General features: G+C 45.3%; 1 protein-coding gene across 4 annotated transcripts; it reads left to right on the plus strand.

Annotated features, from left to right (window-relative positions):
* Positions 1-92: 92 nt before the first annotated feature.
* On the plus strand, positions 93-21,665 carry LOC146175632 (protein toll-like). Of its 4 annotated transcripts, XM_084582018.1 has the most exons (8): positions 93-235; positions 1,461-1,592; positions 1,749-2,561; positions 6,939-7,806; positions 10,510-11,078; positions 12,426-12,564; positions 12,655-12,979; positions 19,117-21,665. In XM_084582018.1, the coding sequence occupies exons 3-8, from the start codon at positions 1,851-1,853 to the stop codon at positions 19,418-19,420; spliced, it is 2,916 nt and encodes a 971-aa protein (XP_084438144.1). In that variant the 5' UTR covers positions 93-235; positions 1,461-1,592; positions 1,749-1,850; the 3' UTR covers positions 19,421-21,665. The 4 variants fall into 4 exon arrangements, with proteins under 4 accessions (XP_084438144.1, XP_084438143.1, XP_084438145.1 ...); XM_084582017.1 differs by having other exon boundaries at positions 1,461-2,561; XM_084582019.1 differs by having other exon boundaries at positions 1,461-2,561; positions 12,504-12,564.
* Positions 21,666-22,185: the final 520 nt, after the last annotated feature.

A 22,185-nucleotide genomic window follows, 5' to 3' on the forward strand; every position in this document is an offset into this window, starting at 1 on the left:
TAGGGGAACTTTGCGTAACGTGTCTCCCGCGACGGAAGGCGTTTTATCGAGGGTCCTCACGAGTTGCGCGATATCCCCTTCTTGTAGAGCTAGCAGGCGCATCCGGAATTCTTCTTTAAAAATACGAGCTTTGTTCTGGAGCGCCTGACAGAAAGTTTTCTGAAGGGCGCATGCGAAAGAGGTGCTGTGGCACGACACTCCACACTTGCCAGTCTCCGGAGGGGGCCATAAAAACGTGAGTGCCTCCAGCAAAACTGTTCCATCTCCTGACGTGTAGGATATCATGGGCTCATGTTGATTTAAACATGAAGTAAACAGGATGTCAGAAAAACCAGACAAAAAAAAAACACGAGGAAATTTTTCTGACTCAATAATAATTTATGGCGTCGATGGGAGCTATTACTGTGCCAATTTGTGCTTGAAAGATAAGAATCACTACCCTATAACATACCTTATAATTATTACCTCCATAGATTAAAAAATGCATAAACATTCCTCAACGGTTTCTTTGGTTCCTCTAAAGAGTTGGAGTCCTTTTTATGTGGTGTCTGTATGGTTTGATCAAAACCCTACTTATCATTCTGGTCGACACGCAGTGTAGATGCATGCACTTCTCTGTTTGTAAACCGCGAAATGAAAAAGAAAGCAGTGCCGAGCTACGAACTAAAGAACATACGAGCTGTAAACTCGCAATTTGAACGGCGGCGCAGAGCAACGCATATTGGTCATGTGGTTGGTGCCATAAGGAGTTGCTCACCACAGAGGTACTGCTATCGCGTTTGCCCAACGAGCAAAGCAATTTTATTGTGCATTGCACCCAGCGGTGCAATGCACCGCTGGGTGCATTGCACCGCTGGGTGCTTCGTTCTCCAAAAATTCGCGAGCATATGTCTCTGTCAAGTAGTACAGGTCACATGACCGGGCAGTTACTGGCCAGAAGAAACAAAAAGTGCAACAAACACACGAGAACGAAGTGTCGCTGTGGTGTATCGCCTACTTTCGCCCTTGTTGTATATTTGCTTCGCTCATAGCTTTTCTGCTAAAAAAAAAAAAAAAACCTATGATCACAAACTAGTCCGATTAAACACGCTCGCAGGGTAACCTGATTAATTGGCGTGTTGCGTGACGAGCCGAAACCGCCAAAAAATAGATCCAGTTGGCTGTAGCTGCAAAACCAGCTTCTTTGATATATAAGGACCACAAAAGCAGGGGCCCTTGTATCAAGGGTAAAAACAAGCTACTCCACGCAAAAGATATTGCCAGAAAGATAGACCAAGTTCAGTAATCATGGCACGCCATGAGACGTGGGGATGAAAACGCTTTTACTACGGCCCCTAAAAAAGGTTCATGCCGTAACGATGACAGCAATTGATCTTTATGAAAGACCAATGGCAACCTTAACACAAAACAATATACATCACTATCTTCGCTGGTGTTCTTTCCTTTTATTTGTTTTTCAGGGGCACTTGGAATGCAGCCACACGTTCACGTGGCGAGATACCAAGCCGTGCGTCAGCAAGCTCATGGTCAAGGCGAAAGCTTCTATAGTGTGTCCATGATTCGGAATTAGGAGTTTGACCACAGCCGATTCGGTCAGAAAACAGTCCATCACTTTTTTTCTCCTGTGTCATCGGCATCTAAATTGCACTGCTGCTAAATTGCACGTGTGCTGCACCATGTCCCTGTGTTTACTTTCTATGAATTACTATTTTGTAGCGTTAACTTTCCGTTTGCTCTTTTTCTAATAGGTGCTTGTAGCACGAGATATTTACATTGGGGCAGCCAGCACCAGAAGAAGCAAAACTCGAAAAATTGCAGCCAACATCTACGCAGCGCGTTTGTCTACAACTATGTTTGCAATTAATGTAACCCTATTCGTGTGCGTTCTCGGCGCCTTAGGCTGCGTCACCTTTTCCGTCCGCCACGCTTTTCCAAACATCAAGACTACTTGCCCGAAATTCGAACATTGCTCCTGCACCAACACGAGACGAGGAGTAATGGCGGTGTGCTTCAACGTCTCAAGCGCCGAGATCGAAGCAGACATGGCCAGAGTGGGAAGATCCATCGTATCATCGCTCTCACTTCGGGACATCCAGATCACGGAACTGCCTGCGTCATGGTTTTCTAACCAAACCGTATACGGTTTATCGTTCAGAAACTGCCCTTTGCGCGATGTCCCTGCAGCAACCATCGCTCGCATAAGGCGACTGAAGCATGCTTTGTTTACGAATACCAACCTACAGGCTCTGCCCAGCGGACTCAGCGCCGCTGCGAACTTGATGACCATCCACATCAACAAGAACGATATCAAAGTTTTGAGAGGAGCAGTACCTTTGCCACAGCTGGTTAAACTTGATCTGCGTTTGAACAACATTGAAGAAGTGGACGAACAATTGCTACTGCACTCTCAAAGGCTTAGGTATTTGCTGCTGTCAAAGAACAAGATTCGACAGCTTTCCCCTTACCTGTTTAACCGAACGAAGAGACTGGCAGTAGTCCACCTTGGTAGCAATCGCATCACTGCAATTAACACCTTGTTCGATGACATGCGGGCGTTAAAGGTAAGCCGACATCTTCTCAATATTTAATTATCTAAAAAGTAGAAACGAGGTATACATTACTTTAACGTTGCATCCTTCATACAAAAACGGTATGGCTCGCTTACTGGCAGTAAACACCCCGCAGTAATATAAGAGAAGAAAATATGTAAATACTTTTTTTATTTTCGCTGACTATGGGACTAACCTCGAACATTTGAGTTGGAGGGAGGTTCAAGGTGTGAGACGGTGGTCATCGATATGTTCCATGGATGAGACAGCTCATCCTAGTTCGATGACATGCAAGGCTTGAGGAAGAAGGCAATACCATATACGTTTTCCTCAACAGTCAATTATTTAGAAAGTACTAATTGTACCTACAATCCCTACAACGTTACATTTTTGACACAAAACTTTTTTGGCTTGTTTACTCATAGAAATCACGCGAGGGTAATGCACATTCAAATGGTTATTTTTTTTTTTTCACTGTACCAGTGGGATGGCTTCTCGATAATGAGTCTATATTAATAATCACAAACATTTCGTGGGGAGGGGTAGTAGCGGCAGTTGAATGATTTAGTGTGTGAATAGCGATAGTTCTCAGAGACACGGAAGACGAAAGCAATAACATTTGGGAAATGTGAAGGGAGCAACGAGTCTCATGTCATGACATGTATACAAATGGTTGTATAGATGCTACAAGATGGAGTAATTGCACTTTCACTGTGAAAGAGCGCCTCTAATTTGAATGTCGTGTTTTCTTCAATGGCAGCGCTGGGAAGGTATCTGCATGTTTTTGAGGCATAAGCTCTATCTCTTAAAGAATAATTGGGCACTCCTGGGGAAACCAGAGGCACGGACGCCTGCAGCACATGGCATTCGCTGAAGCACGATGTGTTCTGCGCATGTGCGACTCTAACTTGTGCTATGTTTAGACGAATACCCCAAGGGTGGAGAGATTTGTCATAAAGAAGTAATCAGTCATTTTTCATACACCCGATGGAAGCATCTATGCAACTTTTAACTATTAAATTTCTGATAAAGCTGCATAGCCTTCAATAGTAGCCATACTGTGATCGGTTGATTAGTGGCCCATATTCCACTTGCCTTGTAGGCCAGAGAGACGTGGCAGTTGGTCTCACCGAGTCTCCCGCCGGTCGAGCCCATAACCTAATCCACTTGGGCAGCCGTGTAGTGCTCAGGCACTTCTCTGCGTGTTTCCTGCGGGAAAGAGCAAGGATAGAGAGCAAGGCCTGCTGCTTGTGCTTTCAGCCTAGATCCGGAACTCCACACGTTTCGTCGGCAAATGTGACTTAGCTCATGCTGACTGATGTGTTAGGGCCGCTAAGCTTATCACTACCAATTCTCTGGTGTCCTAAGTTCCTAACAGTGCATGTATCAGTGAGCGCCTAAGGTGGACTGCGTGTGCAGTTGCCCCAGTTACACCACTCGGGGAGAGCAGGAGCACGGATGGGAAAGCTTCTCATCTTTAAATAAAAAATTGGGGAAGGGGAGGGGGGCCTAAGCATGGCTTCAACCTAGTGAAAGAGAAAAAGCTGTGAGTGGCGCAGCGATAGCCTCTTTAACATCTGCTTTTCAATCAACGGTTTTTCATAATTATTTTCATAATAACAATAATAATAATTGGTTCACAGGAAGGGAAAGGCGCAGTAACTGTCACACTTGCTCTGTGGACACCCGAACCGCGCCGTAAAGCAAGGTAGGAGGGTGGGAATGAAAGTTCGCCGACATCGCACAGCGCACGGACGCCTCTTCGTTTCGCCTCCATCGAAATGCAGTCGCCGAGGTCGGGTTCGAGCCCGGGTACTCCGGCACAGTAGTCGGGCGTCTTACCACTGCACCACCCCGGCGGGGCAAAGGGTAACACCATTCCATTCTTCATTCTTGAGAGAAATAACCTTTATTGGCACCCGGCAAAAGGTTGTACAGGATCCGAGGCGCAGCTCTGTCCCAGCCTTGTCCTCCCCCTCAGCCGTCGACCTGGATCTCTTGGATCTGAGCAGCGGCCAGGGCGAGACGGATGACTGCACGTTGCCCTTTCTCGTCCTGTTGGAGAAGTAGTGCCTCCCGGGACTCATCTGTTCTGTCAGGTTCTCCAAATCTAGGACACTTCCATACCATATGGGTCATGTCCGCTATGTCATCGCAGCGTTTGCACCTGGGGCTAAACATTTCCGGGTGCCACTTGCTGTCAAGTTGGGGTTTCGGGAATACTCCAGTTTGTAGCTTGCGCCACATAACCTCCTCACTTTTGGTGAGTTACTTACACGCTTTTGGAAATACTGATCTGCCTAATTTGTAATGATTTAGAATATCTTGGCAGGTATAATTAAGGTCATCATCGAACTGTAGGGGCTCCACATCGCGCAAGGGGTACGGGGTTGCGCATAAGACGTCACTGGGATCCCGTAATGTAGCTAATCCTCGGGCCAGTAAGTGCGCTTTCTCGTTCCCGCTCAACCCGTGGTGCGCCGGGGTCCAAATGAGCGCAACTTGCTCTGCCGGTGGTGGACCACTGGCCAACACTCTTGCTGCTATGGCCGAAATGCGGCCCGCGTCAAAGTTTCTAATCGCTGATTTGGAGTCTGTAACTATAATTTTGACCTGTTGTTGGGTTAGAGCTAGCGCAATGGCCACCTCTTCCGCCTCCGTAGCGCTCGAGTGTCGGGTGCTGCAACTAACTACCGAGCCCCCGTTTTCTCTAGTTGCTACTGAAACATGTCCCATACCGTCCGCGCATTACAGCAACAGGAAATCTTCGAGAGCTCAAGTATGCGCAATTTTTTTCTACAGTCGAAAGTTTTTATAACGAAGAGCTTGGGACGTGTAAAATCTTTTCTTCCGAGTGCTGTGCGACGTCAGCGCACGTTAAAAATCCCCAGGTGGTCGAAACTACTCCGTAGCCCTCCACTATGGCTCCTCTTTCTCTCTTTCCACTTTCACTCCCACTTCCTCCCTTCCCTTACGGCGCGGTTGAGGTGTCCACAGAAGTAAGTGCGACAGATACTGAGCGTTCCCCTTCCTGTGAACCAATGATGATGATAATAATAATAATAATAGCAATAATAATAATAATAATAATAATAATAATAATAATAATAATAATAATAATAATAATAATAATAATAATAATAATATACACGTCACTTCGTGGTAAAGTCACGGATGGTATAACACGCAACAGAGAAAATTAGGCATGTTCAGAACAACAAAAACATTAACATTTATTCAAGTGTTACAGTTCGAAGATTACGTCATTTCGTAGGCTCCTAACTGGAACGGGGCAAAATTCGCTGCTGCAGACACCGGCTCCTTCGTCGTGTTTGCGCTTATTGTTCACTGAGATCGCAACTGTTGCCTTCCATGTCTACAGCTAACCACAATTTATTACTGCTCATTGCAGCTCACCCAGAGTGCGAGGACCGTTGTGCCTTTAGATTTGCTTTTTGCCGGCAGACTACACTGGCGCCGTTCGTCAAACATTTCGGTAGCTCCTTTTTTTTTTTTTTTTTTTTTTTTTTCGTTGGTGTGCGGGTACCATGGCTACTGTGGAGTTCGGAATTTCCGGCGCGGCCTTTGCAGCGGGGTTCCCCTACTCGCTCCCGTAACTCAGTAGTGGCTGCGGAGGACAACGACAGCGCCGCTACATATGCTTTTGTAAAGGAACGAATTAGCCATCGGGAACGCCCAAATTTCTTCATTGTATAGGCAAATTCATTGTACTGGTGCCCAGCCGGGGTGGTGCAGTGGTAAGACGCCCGACTACTGTGCCGGAGTACCCGGGTTCGAACCCGACCTCGGCGGCTGCGTTTCGATGGAGGCGAAACGAAGAGGCGTCCGTGTGCTGTGCGATGTCAGCCCACGTTAAAGATCCCCAGGTGGTCGAAATTACTCCGTGGCCCTCCACTACGGCTCCTCTTTCTCTCTTTCGACTTTCACTCCCACTTTCCTCCCTTCCCCTACGGCGCGGTTGAGGTGTCCACAGGAAACAAGTGAGACAGTTACCTTGCCTTTCCCTTCCTATAAATCAATCAATCATTGTACTGGTCTTCGTTGTAGAGGCGTTTGCACATGAAAGATAGGAATGCTGCCGGGACCTACAAAATCCTTCGTTAAACAGGTCATTTCGCTGTAGAGGCGTTCATTGTAGAGGCGTTCGACTGTATACATATAGTCTTCCATATGTATTATCGGGCTTAAACTGAATGTTCTAGCATCGAGACGCCTTTCGCGAAGTTTTACGCTTAATTTCGTTTCAGAAGCATGTTTCAGAGCCCTTTTAAGTACTGACATCTGCATTATGCAGGTTCATTTCAAATATTTATAGAATGATTCACTTCTAGTGAACTTTACCTATTATACTTCACCTTTCTTTTCCAGATTCTTGTTCTGGAGCGGAACCTGATAACAAACATTGAGGAGCTTTTGAAATCTCGAATGCCAAATCTCAGGCACATAGATCTCGGAAGAAACCACATAAATTTCATTCAGAAGTTTGCACCGTTCCATTCTCAGATAAAAGAGCTCCTTTTAAACGATAACAACATTACCTTCGTAGAGCCTGAAGCTTTCCATGCACTGAAAGAACTAATTCGTCTCGACATATCCAGGAACAATTTACATGCCTTAAACGAGTCGGTGTTCTCTGGGAACTCAAAATTAAAATATTTGAGCTTGTCGGGGAACAGGCTTGGTACTGTAGAAGCGATTTTCAAAAGCACGAAGCAAATCATTCAATTAGACCTCTCTTCAAATTTTATCAGTACAATCACTGGTGTTTTTGACAGTCTGAAAACCTTGAAAAGACTGTCGCTAAGAGGCAACGTCCTCACCCATGTTCCTGACAACATATTTTCGGGCAATGTAGAGCTACAGAAGATTGACATGAGTAGAAACAGCATTAAATGGGTCGGGAGAGACGCCTTCAGAGGACTGCTTACTCTAACCGACCTAGATTTGAAAAGAAACCAGTTGCTCTCTCTCAACGGAACCACAAGAAACCTTCCAAACTTACAGCGCCTCAATGCGTCCCTGAATTCAATTCAAGCCTTGGAAAGCGGGGAATTCCAAAAGAACAAATTCCTGAGATACCTTGTCCTAACTGAAAACAACATCAGCGACGTGAAAGGAGCCTTTAAAAGAGCAGTGTACCTTCGTACTCTCGGCCTCTCTGGAAACCGGATTGAACTCCTGCGCCGAAGCGACTTCCCTGACTACATGAAGGCGACGATGCTTGTTTACTTTCAACGTAAGTCTTCATTTCAGCCATGTGCAAGAAAGCTTGTAATTGTTTAAAAAGGGTTAGATAGCTTTAGGCATTACTCGAAGATTAAAGTGGCACGTGGCACGAAGACTCATTCATAACCGCCGCGTCAGTACCCATGACGCGCAGTCATTTCGCTTTCAATCTTGCCTCGAAAAGCCGAGGCGGAGTGATATACGCCGGCCGAACTCGCTTGACGCGGTCCTGCGGTGTATCCGCCTATCAGGCTGACATTTGTGGTCCTTGTAACGCGTCTACAACTTTATTTTTCAGATTCTTTTCTTGGATAGACCAATTATTTATCCTCTAAAGTAAACATTTCAAAAGTTAATTAAAATATTTGCGTAATTATCGAGCTAACTGATTCATTCCACCCCTTACCTGGTGTCACGTTTAGCCCACTATATTTCCCCAGAGCTAAAATAAAACTTATGCCAGCTACCTTTTTTTAAACATCTCGGACCTTCAAATGCAAGAACGCGAGATGCGATGACTCCGTTATTCTACATGTGAAATTTCGCTCCCTTCCTCACAAGCTGATTGCATTCATGGTGTAAATATTATTCAGTGCAGCCTACCATGACTCAATAAGGGACCAGGACTCATTCGTATTTTTGTACACCTTCCTGTTTTTGAAACCGTTTAACGACATACAAGAACAGGAGTATAAAATCTGATAAGACACAGGGCCCGCGCATGTTCTGTGTCTTTGTCAGCTTTTCGACATGTGGTTTTTTGCTCTATAATTTCATACAAAAGCGAGGCCCTATCTTCCCCGCGCACAAGATTTGTGAAACTGTCCTTCAAGAATATGAACAGAGAAGCTGAGCGAAACACATCGGTTGCTAAACCTTAAAATTACACAATATTTTTTTTTCTACTGAGTGTTTACATCAGAAATCACTATGAAAATTCCCTCATTATGATCAAAACAAATGGGAGTTTACCAGGAAACAACTTTATTAAAGTCATTCCCGAATTTTGACCAATCAAAACCGCCGTTTTCTGATACATGGGGAGTTTCGCAACTGGGAGTATTGACGAGCTCTTTAGAAAACATCGTCATCTCCACGATCATTCATCATCCATGGTCATTCGTGAATATACTTAATGGATGGAATTTTTACACGTGGATCTATTTACTTGAGCCTCGTCGTTGTGGAGCAGTGGTTACGACGCTCGATTACTGTACCCCAGGACGCAGGATCGAATCCCGGCCGCGGCGGCCGCTTTTCGATCGAGGCGAAAAGCAAGCCGTTTTGTGTGCTGTGCATTGTCAGTGCACGTTAAAGAGCTCCAGGTGGTCGAAATTTCCGAAGCCCTCCATTATGGCGTATCTCATATCCTAAGTCGCTTTGTGCACGTTAAATTCGATAAAACAAGACTATTTTCTTCAGTTGTATAGGTATCGCAGGTCCAAATAACTGTGTTTTATTTCCTGCCACATTGCACATTTTTTTTAAGTTGATCTCTTTTCGATAGTTCTACAGGCATCGCAGTCCTAAATAGCCGTGTTTTATTCTAGTCATTAGGCACATTTTCAGATTCGCATCTATATATTCAAGTTGCATAGGTGTCGCAGCGCTAAAAAGTCACGTATTTCAAGAAACTTTACCGGCTGTCTTCCCGGTTATAATACGTATCAGGGCCCCTTTTGAGCACACACGCAGTGTAATAAAACGAGTTTTAACCGAACAACGCTTTTGTTGTTGTTGTTTACATCTAAACCATGGCTAATGTTTGACTACTTTTCGATTTCTCATGCCTTTGGTGTTTGGACCTGGCCACCCTGGCCATACTGTTCGTGCTTCGTCGCGTCGCCTCCATTCGTGGTTGGCGCGGCCCGCGATCCGGTTCGTGCAAACTGCGAACGCGCGTTTGTGACCGTCGACGAGATCGCGGCAGAGTGTATCGATGTCCACAACTGTGGCGATAGAGTGCAAACTGACGTGCTGCCGAAACCAACCTTTACGTCGGTTCTGGTGGCATTGAACCTGCTCGAAGGTATATGTTCCACAAGTGACGATTGCAAGAACTACAACTGCAAGTTCTGGAGAAGCGCTTTGTGCTCACCGGGCGCGAGAAAATACGGCAGAAATCGCTCTCTGCTTTCTTTTTTTTTTTGTTTGTTTGTTTTTTTTTTCGTTTCGGATAAGTTCGTTTTGCCAAAACTGCCAATTTTAACTTCATCGTATTTACCCGCTTTAATTTTCTTTTTTCTCCGGTCTTGTGAAAACGTATCACGGGGATTCTGCTCTATTACTGCAGACAAGAATGAAGGCGACATATTATTCAAAAGTCCAGCGCCACTCAAGTAGCATGGAAAAACTTATAGAATCGCCTTCCATTAAGAGTAATTATCTTATTTTCTCTTCTTTTTTTAGACAATCCTTTGACCTGCGACTGTAGAGCAACGTCACTTTTTTTTTTTTTAATGCGCTATATAGAAGAGGATAAGTTCATTTTGCCAAAACTGCCAATTTTCACTTCATCGTATTTACCAGCTTTAATTTTCTTTTTTCTCCGGTCTTGTGAAAACGTATCACGGGTATTCTGCTCTATTGCTGCGGACAAGAATGAAGGCGACATATTATTCAAAAGTCCAGCGCCACTCAAGTAGCATGAAAAAACTTATGACATCGCATTCCATAAAGAGTAATTACCTTATTTTCTGTTTCTCTTTTTTAGACAATCCTTTGACCTGCGACTGTAGAGCAGCGTGGCTTCTTCGTCGAGACATCGATGTCAGGTTAACAAGGAGAGTGACGTGTGAGGGTCCGTCTTGGTTGAAAGGACGCATGCTGTACGACTTGACCGAGCAGGACTTGATTTCTTGGAAGAACGGGTGTGCGCCGGGCTGTCGATGCCAATGCCGAGATCTGTCCTTGGGTAAAAGAGACATTGCCGTGAACTGTTCGTTAGCGTCACTGAGCAGGCTGCCCAAAGTATTTCCTGAAGACACGACTGAGATCGATCTAAGCGACAATCTGCTCGAGCAGCTCGACCACTCTCTCAGGAGAGGCGCCCCTGAGCTTCAATTTCTTTCCCTCAGAAATAACAGAATTTCCAAGTTAAACCTCTCATCTCTTCCCGAGAACGTACAATCTCTCGATCTTCGTGACAATCGGTTGACAAATTTCCCGCGCCTCCTTGTGGAAGAACGCAACTTGACTTCCCTTTGGCTCTTTGGTAACCCTTTCCTTTGTGACTGCACGGATTACCCGTTCAGGCAATGGGTTGAAACGCACCGTTATGTGGTAAGTCTCTTTCGATCGATCGTTTTTGTCGAAAGACTAAAATTCTCAAAACATTTTCTCTTGTCTGGTGCAACATGCTGACATTTCCCCACAATTGTCGGACGGCATTCTCAGCCTGCCAGTGCTGTCCCTCAAATGAGCCCTGGTTGGGTGCCAATCCCACATTTGGCCGGAGGCTCGGCAAACGATCGGTAAATGGTAGGGAATTAGTCGGTGCCCAACGCTCGGTAGCCAAACATGGCCCAAAGTAGGGCCGTGGCTGGGTGCCCACGAGGTTGGCCAAGTACGTTTAGCTAGCCACAAGCCGTGCGCAATAGGCGAACTCATATTTAGAGCATAAAGGCGACGAATCTAATATACGTATGTTGGACTGGTAAAGTTTCATCTAGGCAATCCTGCTGATTTGTGTGAAACCGGTGCATGCTGTATTAAAGCAACATAAGAATAGGCCTCGGAAGGGCGCCTTCTTGAAAATTAGCGTGTGTGCTTTTAGTAAATGCATTTGCATAATTTTCATACAAAGGTGGAGGGCGGACATTTTGAATAAAACATGTTAGCAACGAATCGCGCCTCCTTATATTGACTTTATTTTTTGCCGTCGCAAACCTAAAAATATTGAAGTAACTTCTCTCGACTTGCGAAGGTCCCTTGTTCTAGAATAATGGTTTCATTTGGGATATAGAAACTCGCTGAAGGTTACTGTGAGTGCGCAGGGCGTTGGTGTCTTCTACAGCGTAGTTTTCTTCTACAATGGACATGTTGGACCAGGTCGTTTAGAAATGTTTTGTTAATTATGTCACCACCGATCTGATATATGCTGTATTAAAGTACCAATATATTTTCAGAATACTTTCAGGGTCACAAATTGTTTACACGTAGAACGCCTGTGTGCATTGCCCAAATGCTGACACAAATTATGCAGCATCGTTATTTTGTCGAATTCTTGTCAATTCAACATTGGGATAATGTCGCGTGTTACCCAAACATCGTACTAACGTTTACCTACGTTACCTTTGCCCGAAGGTCTAAAAAGTGACATTTAAGGGCAATGTTATAGGCTGACATTTGAAACTATTCAGGCAACGTTTTGCGTTGCTTGGGTGGGCAGTGTCTGCTAGGTTGGCCTCCGCCATTTCCTCTATTCCGGCGGATGAAGGTCGTCAGGCGTAAGACCAATCCCAACATTGTTGATCTAGCTTAGGCCAAGGCCGGCCAAGGTGTCTCTCGACGTTGGCCCAGCATCGGGCCAATGTCTTTTTGTTGTGTTCTTATGTGAAAATTCCTGGCCCAAGTTCCCTTTAGTGATATTATTTTCTATCTTTCGGCATACACATTCATCGGCTAAAGGTTCGAGATGCTGGAAGCATAATATGTGCAAAAGGTTCCAACCCACTGGTCTCAGGGAAGAATTTCCTTGCCCTACAGCAACAGCACCTCTGCCCTCCAGCTCCTCCGCTATACGCGACCTACCTGGTGTACTCTATGCGTGAGTATTGAGCACTGCCCTTTGAAGACAACTCATCGAAGATATTCCACGCAATCCCTCTAGTAACAAAACTGTGGATCTCTACCGCAGTGGTACTGGCTGCCTTTCTGGCATTCGCGGCTACTTATCTGCATTTCAAGGCGCGGCTGAAGATATGGCTGCTTACGTGGGGAGGACGCAGTTGGGTGCATTGCATGGCGGAAGAGGATGATGACGCTGAAAAGCTCTTCGACGTGTTTCTCTCCTTCAGCAGCAAAGATGGCGGCTGGGTACACGAGCACTTGCTTCCAAGACTAGAGGCCATGGGTGTTTCGTACTGCACCTATGAGCGGAACTTCAAAGGCGGCTTCCTTCTGCAGGACATCATTCGAGATGCTATCACCTGCTCTCGGAGGACGCTTCTTCTCTTGACGCAGTAAGCTCCCCGTTTTCCGCCGCCGATTCTCGCAACATACAACCCAAAAATGTATCCTTCAAAATCTAATATTCTGGGCGTAAAAAGTGCCGCTTTTATTAACACTGGCATACTCAGCGTAGGCTTAAATTCGCTCGTGTCGCCGGAAACTCCAGCATTGATTATCGTTGTATAGACCTGTTCCAGACGCGCAGGGGGATAATATACAAGTAAATGTTGGTTAAGAATTTCTTCTTATATTAAAGGGCCTGCTCTGTAATCGTGCAATTTTAAAGTGAGAGCCTTTCTTTGTTCATGGGTGACGTAGGCAAAAATTTTCTCAGCAAATGTTCGCGCGAATCGACTTAATGAACAAAAAATCTGTCTCCGCCGGCAATCAAACCACTATCCCTCCGATACCCCAGCAGAGTGCGCAAACCATTATTTCACTCCGGGATTTTTGTTTTCTCAATATGATATTTATCACATATTTACATGTGATACATGTATTACATGCATTTATTACACTTATTGAAACAATGTAGTACAGTAAGGTACCGTACAGAGCGCGGAGTCAAATTCAATATTCTTTTTTTCCCTGTTCTTTTCATAACGTCCCAGAACAGTATTGCATCCTTGAAATCAGTGAAACAATGCCCATGGTTTCTGGAGAATCATAGGACGGCAGTTTACTGTAGCCACAAAAAATGCCCTCAGAGTCTCAGTATGTGGATTACAAACAAAATTCTCGGTACACAGCGAGAGAGGCATTTTTCGCGCTATTTGGAGTGCGTCGCGTCCCGATATGAACCAAGTATAGAGACCTGTATATGGGCCGAGGGAAGAGCATGGAAATTACAACCCTGTAAAAACTTTCCTCGACACCGATAACTTGAACTTGGGGGGAGGGGGGGGGGGGGGGGGGGGAACGAGCAAGTAGGAATCGAACAGCCAAATACACCTCTTGCACTGCACCCTATAAACGCGGAAGGTCAAAAACGTTAGAAACACAATGAGGTTTGCAAAAACACGTATTAAATATGCTTGCAAAATTATGCGTACACAAAAATCATGAAACACGCAACTAACTTACGGACATATAGATGGACTAGACCATGGGCCAGCTGTGCTCTCAGTCCGGAAAAGGTTATCACACCTCGTAGGGTTCAAAAGACTAGTCCCACACGAAAGTAGCGAACACTCTATGAAAGCGCTGGACCTAAAGTCTTGCGCAGTCAATTATTCGGAGAACGTAATAAATTTCAGCGGTTAAAAGCAGACTACAGGCAGTCGCCCCCACCAAAAACAGAAACCATGGGGGACAAAAGTGTGAGCGGAGCGCTGAAGAGTTTGTACACGAAAAGTAAGAGCACTATGCTTATAGGCGCTCAGAGGGACTCTAAGATACTTGGGCGGCTTAGATGAGGACGAAAGTTTCTACGACACGAGAAAAGCAAATTTGAGGTCTATTGAGGGCCACATTCTTTGGCGGTCGCTTGATTTCACTAGTTATTGTTGCAACATGAAAGTCCGACTTTCGGATCGTTAAGTCTGGTCGTTAACACCAGCTAACAACAGAGCTACTGGCTGCGATTCCTGATGATGCGTCATGGAAACGTTTGTCCCCGACAGTACATGCCACACCAGTACATTCAGCAGGTGTCGACCCCCACGTACCAAACCAGAGACCACTACACTTGGAACGATTAATGTATGAGCAACTGACGCTAAACTATCATCCGTTAAACAAATAATCTCATCGATAGTTGGCATGTCAGCGCAGAAAAACGCAGTCATCTGTGTAAGGCAATACCTTCAATTCCTGACCTATTATACGAAAAAAAAAAAACAACTGCTGTACTGTTTAGCAATAGCTGAACAACGTAGCTCCAAGTATAGAGCAACAAAAGCGGGGACAGTGGACACCCTTGTTTAAGACGTTTCATAGAGGACTGGATGGGGACTGGTTGTGAGAGGCATCCATTTATAATCAAACGTGCTGAAAATTCTTTGCAGCAAAGCGAATTCAAGAAGAAGCAACTGAACCAAGAGTTGCACCATCTAAGAGAGAAAAAAGGATAGATTGAGACGCCCTATCAAATGACTTTGCCAGGACGATTTGCAGCAGCTCTAACGTACTGCTCGCGAGCATCACTGCAATACTGAAGAACAGTACGCGCCACGTGTAGGTTAGATTGTATTGACCGGCCCCTCAAGGCACAAGTCTTATGAGTTCAAATCAATGTAGACATTGCAAACTGCAGCCGATTTGTGAAGACTTTAGCAAAAATCTTATATGTAGTCAACAATTCAAAGCGTGCTAGGCCTGTAGCCGTTTACAGATCGCAGTTTTTTCGTGACATTAGTTTTTGGTATTGCTAAAATATGGCTTTTTCTCCAAGGAATGTGGCTCAAACCTCATATCAAAAATAGTCTCAATACCTTGGAGTAGGAGAGAGGAAAAACAGTTTAAATTTCTCGTAAAAATTGCCTCAAGGACTATCAGGTCCCGGTGTTCTGGAAGCGGCAAACGATCAATCATGGTACTGGAATCATGGAAGAACGCATACATTAACTTAGTTGATAAGAAACAGGACGCAAATGGCTTGAAATGTTACACACCAATCACCTTACTATCCGCTCCGTAGAATGTACCTACTAGGGTAATCGCAAAGGTCAACCTTAGTCTTTAATCAACCAAAAGATCGAGCAGGTTTTCGGAAAGGGTACTCTACTATTGATCATATCTATACTATCAACCAGTTGATTGAAAAATGCTCGGAATATATCGAGCATTTATACATAGAATTCTTTGATTACGTAAAAGAATTTCACTGAGTCAAAACCTCGGCAGTCGTGCAGGCAATGCGAAATCAAGGTGTATATGAGCTGTATGTGAAAGTACTAGAAGATATCTATAGTGGCTGCACAGCAACCATAGTTCTTCGTAAAGAAAGTAATAATATTCCCATAAGGGAAAGTTTAGGCAAGGAGACACGATCTACCCAGTATTATTCACAGCTTGCTTAAAGGAGGTATTCAGTGACTTGGAGTGAGAGCAGTTAAGTGCTGATTGAGAACACATCAGTAATCTGCGATTCGCTGATGACATTGCCTTAATATGTAACTCAGGGAATGAATTGTAAGGAATGATTGATGACCTAAAAAGGAAAAGCAGTAGGTAGGCCTAAACATTAATATGCAGAAAACTATATTCAACAGCCTCGGGAATGAACAGTAGTTTACATTAGGTAGCGAAGCACTGGAAGTGGTAGGCGAATATGTCTTCCTAAGACCGGTAACAACCGCAGATCCGGGCCATGAAAGTTAAACTAACTGGGAAAATAAGATTGGAATGGCGCGTATTTGGCAAGTACTCGCAGATTATGAGCAGCAGCTTACCGGTATCGCTAAAGAGGAAAGTATATAACAGTTGCATCTTACCTGTACTCACCTATGGCGCTGAAACGTGGAGGCTAACGAAAAGGGTTCTACTTAAGTTGAGGACAATTCAAAGAGCTATGGAACTGAAATTGGTAGATGTAATGTTAGGAGATTGGAAGCGTGCTGATGGGGCCAGAGAAATAACTCGAGTTAATGCCATTATAGGGGAAATCAAGAAGAGAAAATGGGCAGAGAATTGCCCATGCCCATTTCCTCTTCATGATATGTAGTGCGAAGAGAGGATAACCGATGGTATCTGAGGGTAACAAATTATATTCCAAGGGAAGGAAAGCGCGGCAGAAAGTTAGGTGGGCGGATGAGGTCATATTTGGGGGGGGGGGGGGGGGGGGGGTAGCTAGCACGGTATTGAGTTAATAGAAATAATGCGGGAGAGGCCTCCTCCCTGCAGTGGGTATAGTCTGGCTGGTGCTGATAATGAAATGATCAATTGCATCTTCCAGCTTAGATAAGATTAAAGAGGAGATTATCGCTTTGCACCTGTCAACAGCCTTCTGCGTCAACCTGGCCTAAAGTTAGAAATAGGGAGACTCTTTTTAAAGAACGGAGAGCAACCCGCCGAAAGCCCCACCGAATGGCACACACAAATGTTGTAATCAGCTAAAAGGGAACGCAAGGTTACCTCTGTGTAAAACATACTTTCTTAGTATCTTGAACAGCTTCTAAGTCTAACCGACTACCCGAAAACAACCGGCGCACCTGTACTTGTTCCTGCCTGTAGCGCAACCCACACACGTTGAGGGGTGCCCATGGGGCCAACATGCTATCATGTCAAGCTTCCGCAATGTCTCTCGCCAAACTGGAAGGCGATACCTCCCTGAAGCTGACAACCTATCTCCTCTGTCTGTAGCTGCGAGTAGATTTCTTGACCTTTGATTTCCGGCCCCGGGACTTGTGCTTTCCAGAAACTGTGTCCTGATAAGAGGAGCAGAACGCTTTGACATGCCGCGCTTCGAGACCGCGCTTGGACAAAGCATCCAAGCCGCCATCTCTATCATGGACTGAACTGCCAGGCTGGCAGCTAGCTGCCTGCATGGAACAGCTGACAGTGGCATTAAGGATTTCAGTAGTGCAGTCGTTGTTGTTGTTGTTGTTGTTCTCTAAATTTATGACACATACCCACACCGGGGGATCGGCCGGGGGGCAGAGATATTTTTTTTAGATGTATTATTACATTGCAAAAAAAAAAAAGATATGAGTCACTCGACACCGCAGGCACACCATCTTTGTCTTCTTCCGGCCCGCGCACAAAACAAGCACACGCAGAATTATCATCAGTAATGCAGTGAAATACAGGCGTCTGGTCCTTTAGGCTCTCACACTCTATTTCTGCTGGCAGCTGATCAGACTGTGAAAGCTGGGATCAGACTGTGAAAGCTACTTCAGTAACTTCACCACACACTGGAGTTTCCTCACGTGGCGATGGGCTGGTTGCCGCAGATTCGATAGGTTTAACGGCTAATATGCCACCAGCATCATCTAAAACCTTTCTCGCATTTAATAAATGTAATTGAAAAGAGTTGTCCACGACATGCCCGCCTTGGTGGAACTTCTCAGCGCAATACACTGAGCACTCTTCTGTAGTATGGCCGAATCTCCTACAATAGCACCAAGGAGTACGGCAGTGACGGCGTATATAGCCAACTTTGTGGCAATGATGACAGAAGGGAGGCTTACCCGACACTAAAACCAGGCACTGCAGGCCACAAACTATAAAAAAATGGGACACATCGTTGATAGTGACGCCATCAGTAAGAGTCGGGGCAATGTTTCCATTTAACGTGCGCATCTCCTCCATTTTCCTTAACTGTCCAATGCTACACAGTGACGGATGTAGCTTTCCCACAAGCACGAAAGGCGTCACGGATGTATACATCTTACAAATGGGAGCCAAACCAGCTTTGGCCAACGTTGACTTGCATGTCACCACCCACACGGGAGACATCGGGAACTTTCCGTAGCATAAGGCCTCCAGCATAGGGCCAGGGTCGAGCTTGCGCTCAGAACTTCAGCCCGTGCACCCCTCTAATGCAGAAAAGTAAAGTAATGTTAAGAGCTTCGGAAAGAACAGCAGTGTGCGATGGGCCGCGAGACGCTGGAACTGGTAAGGGGGGTACGCGTACTTAGAACAAGGTAATAGCGGTATATCCGGTCAAGAAAAGGAAATAACTTGGGGTAATTAGGCGGAAGAAGCCCGTTCGGAAAGTTCTTTTTTCATACCATGAACGATAGGTCGCTAGCATCTTTCAAGAGGAAAACATGTAGCAACTGTATCTTACCGGTACTCATCTATACGGAAGGAAAGTGGAGGTTGAGAACCGCGGAGAGAGTTTTGCAAAGAAAAATGGTAGGTGCGGCCTTAAGTGAAAGGAAATGTGCCAGATAGGTCAAGGAACAAACGGGAGTTAAAAACATTCTAGTAAAAATCACGAAAGAGAAATGGCATGGACAGATCATCTAATGCAAAGTCAAGATAGCGTAGCAAAAGACGACAGAAAGTAAGATGGGCGAACGAAATTAGGAAGTTCGCCCGGATCAAATGGATGCAGCTAGCACAGGACCAGGATAAATATGGGGGGAAGGGGGGGGGGGGGGATTTTGCACGCCAGTGAGGGCAGTAGACTGATGATAATGACCACTTCGTACCGAGAAAGGAAATGGTTACGACCGCTAATGGCACACTCTCGGCACTGCAGGAACTTCGTGGAGAGCGAGTGGTGCCGCTGGGAGTTTCGGCTGGCGCATCGACGGGCGCTGGAGGACAACATGAACAGGCTGGTCATCGTGCTGGTGGACGAGGTGGATTCTGATGCTCTAGAAGGAGACCTGCGCCTCTACACACGAGCAGTGAACCACCTCCGCTGGGGAGAGCCAAACTTCTGGTCGAGGCTACAGCGATCGATCGCAAAGAAGGAGGCCAAGAGGAAAATTATAACTCCGAGACCAAATGGGGCCACAGCAAATGAAGTTGGCGCCACCCGATTCACTGACATCGCATGACAGGGACTGTATTCTGATTGTCCTTGAGAGCCTAAAAAAAAAAATCTATCTAATTTCTTTCATATATCTTGCTTCTCTTCTGCATTCATATTGTTCTTCGCCGGAAGCCAAAGCTAGGTGGACGTGAGTCTTAATCTCGATATTGTACACAATGTGAACAAGGAACAGTAGTTACGCATCGAGCTAAGTCAAGACCGGAGTTGCAACTCAGCGATTTTAATGCGAAATCCTTTCTTGTCTCATATATGGCGTCATCAGAGCGTGTCACCAAAGCGTGCCTTCATGAACTGACCCTTAGGTAAGAAAAAATCATATCCACGCCAGGAATCGAACCAAGCACTATCCTTCCGCGTCCTATAACTCTACGTCGACATTTTTTTCCTTTATTTCCTGTTGAGAATGAGGAGCACTGCGGGGTAAAAAGTCTGAAAGTACGTTATCAAGAACAGCGAAAAGTAATGTTGCACTGTTTCAAAGAAGTTTTAGGTTAGCTAGCTCAATAAAAGTTACTGCGAACTTGTCCATAATGAATACTTAGCCTTGTCTAGAGTATACGGGCGACTGAGGGTGTTGAGGGAAATAAAAACAAAAAAGTAATAATGAAATTGAAAAAAAAAATCAAATTGAAAAATGCATCAATAAAAATTCAAAAAATAAAAAATCTTACAAAATAAAAATATAAAATAACAACGCATCTAGTGTGGCAGCAACAACGGCAACAACGCTTTTGCATTTCTCCAGTGCAGGTTCTCCAGTGCTCTTAGATTTTCCTCTTCTCAGGTGGCAGTGCCATGCTACCTGCAGTGCAATCAACCTGCGTGTCGATCGCGGTAACGATCGAAACATGTCAAGTCACGCTTCACAAAAATAGGCCTAGAGGCAGAAAAAGATCATTGCAAAATTGATATTCCACTTTTCCCGATTTTGCACCTCGACCACGTGACCTCTACTAAGACAGCTGAAAAGAACATTTAAAGAAAAAAAAATTCCGGTTATTAACATGTTTGTTACATTTGCCAAAAGCTTTTCTTCGCATTTAAAGATAAGCTACAGGGCTGGAGTGCCTGCAGCTGTGTCATTCAGGCTTCAGTGTAATCGCCCGGCCAAACGAAGCGGTGTGGCTAGCCGCATGTTGCGTTAGTTTTTTCCACGCTGGCTTCGTTCTTTCGCTGCCGTAGTTGGTATCATGTATGGAAGCTTCGTAAAACAAGGCCTGCGTTGCACATTCGTTGTACAATAAAAAAACAGGCTTTCCCTTTAATTTTTAGGCCTTAAATTTGACAGTTGTGTTAAAAATATGTCTTAAATAACCAATCTAGGGAATATACTACATTTAAGTGAAACATAATGACGACATTCAAAACTCTTTTATAGAATCTAAACGTCTGCCTTTGCTAATATGAGTTCTATTTTTTTAATCAGTACCTATTAATCACACAGTGTTCACCTCCTGCGTGCGTAATGATTTCTCCTTTTTATTTCGGTGTTCCATACTTTACTTTCCTTCTCTTTTCCCCAGCAATCATTTTATTTTGGCGATGTAATTATACATCTCAAAAACAAATATCTCGGCACCCCAATTCTTGGCCGATCCCCCTGTGTGGGTATGTGCCATCAATTTAGAGGAGGACAACAAAAACAACCGTTGTCGGGAATTAACACATGGTGCAGCAAACGTGCTCTTTGCATTGTTACCTTTGAGAAAATTACCCACCGACGCCAGGATGTTGTCCTGTGACCATAGGCCCAGATTCTGAGAGCAGTGGGTGCTGCATGAGCTACACTGCATCAGCTTTTCAGAAGGACATGCCTGTTGGATGTATTTCCCCAGAGCTAAGAAAGAATTGCTGCCTTACGCTTCATCACATTCTAAGACAGTAAAAAGGGCCATCACTACTCGTTGCTTGGAATCGGCGCTGATCAAGTCCTGCGCTCACATGATGGAAGTTAGTTTTAATAATCAGATTAACAGACTTCAAAAGGCAGGCTTCCATTGCTCTGTTGTGTCTGCAGTAGCAGAGACCCTGTTACAAAAAATGAAAGGGAAGAAAAGCTCCACAGCTAAGCCTCGACAAGGGAGACCACAAGTGGTCCCTTATACGCACCGTGTCGCCCACAGCCTGAAAAAGGTTGCAGCCAGGTATGATGTGCCTGTCGCCTTCTCAGCCCCGAGAAAGCTGAGCGGTTTGTGCGCACGCATCGGGCGGAAAAAGAAGCCCCAGTGGGAAAAGAGGTTGGTTGGTTGGTTGGTTCATAGGAAGGGATAGGCGCAGTATCTGTCACACTTACTCTGTGGACACCTGAACCGCACCGTAAGGGAAGGGATGAAGGTGGGAGTGAAAGTGGATAGAGAGAAAGGGGAGCCGTAGGGGAGGGCTACGGAGTAATTGCGACCACCTGGGGATCTTTAACGTGCGCTGACATCGCACAGCACACGGACGCCACTTCGTTTCGCCTCCATCGAAACGCAGCCGCCGTGGTCGGGTTCGAACCCGGGAACTCCGGCACAGTAGTCGGACGTCTTACCACTGTACCACCCCAGCGGGGCGCGAAAAGAGGCATGACCAACCCTTTGTGGAATGTGCGGTCGGTGTGGTGTACGAAGTACCACTGACCTGCGGTAAGGTCTATATAGGCCAAACGGGTCGTTGTATTAACGACAGAGCACTGGAGTACTCGAATTCGCTAAAGAATGGAACCGGGTCTAATTTGTCCCCTTCATTGTAAAGAGTGCATATGTGAGCCGGTGCTTGACGGCATTAAGA

The sequence above is a fragment of the Amblyomma maculatum genome, chromosome 10, assembly GCF_055883805.1.
Source record: "Amblyomma maculatum isolate TAMU_Amacu chromosome 10, ASM5588380v1, whole genome shotgun sequence".
Classification (NCBI taxonomy): Eukaryota; Metazoa; Arthropoda; class Arachnida; order Ixodida; family Ixodidae; genus Amblyomma; species Amblyomma maculatum.

Excerpts from the sequence above, each read along its gene's own strand:
- LOC146175632 (XM_084582017.1), top strand. The coding sequence starts at position 1,851 with ATGTTTGCAATTAATGTAACCCTATTCGTGTGCGTTCTCGGCGCCTTA. Across the intron at positions 2,562-6,938 it reads ATGACATGCGGGCGTTAAAG|ATTCTTGTTCTGGAGCGGAA; the intron begins GTAAGCCGACAT and ends TTTCTTTTCCAG. Across the intron at positions 11,079-12,425 it reads TTGAAACGCACCGTTATGTG|GTTCGAGATGCTGGAAGCAT; the intron begins GTAAGTCTCTTT and ends CATCGGCTAAAG.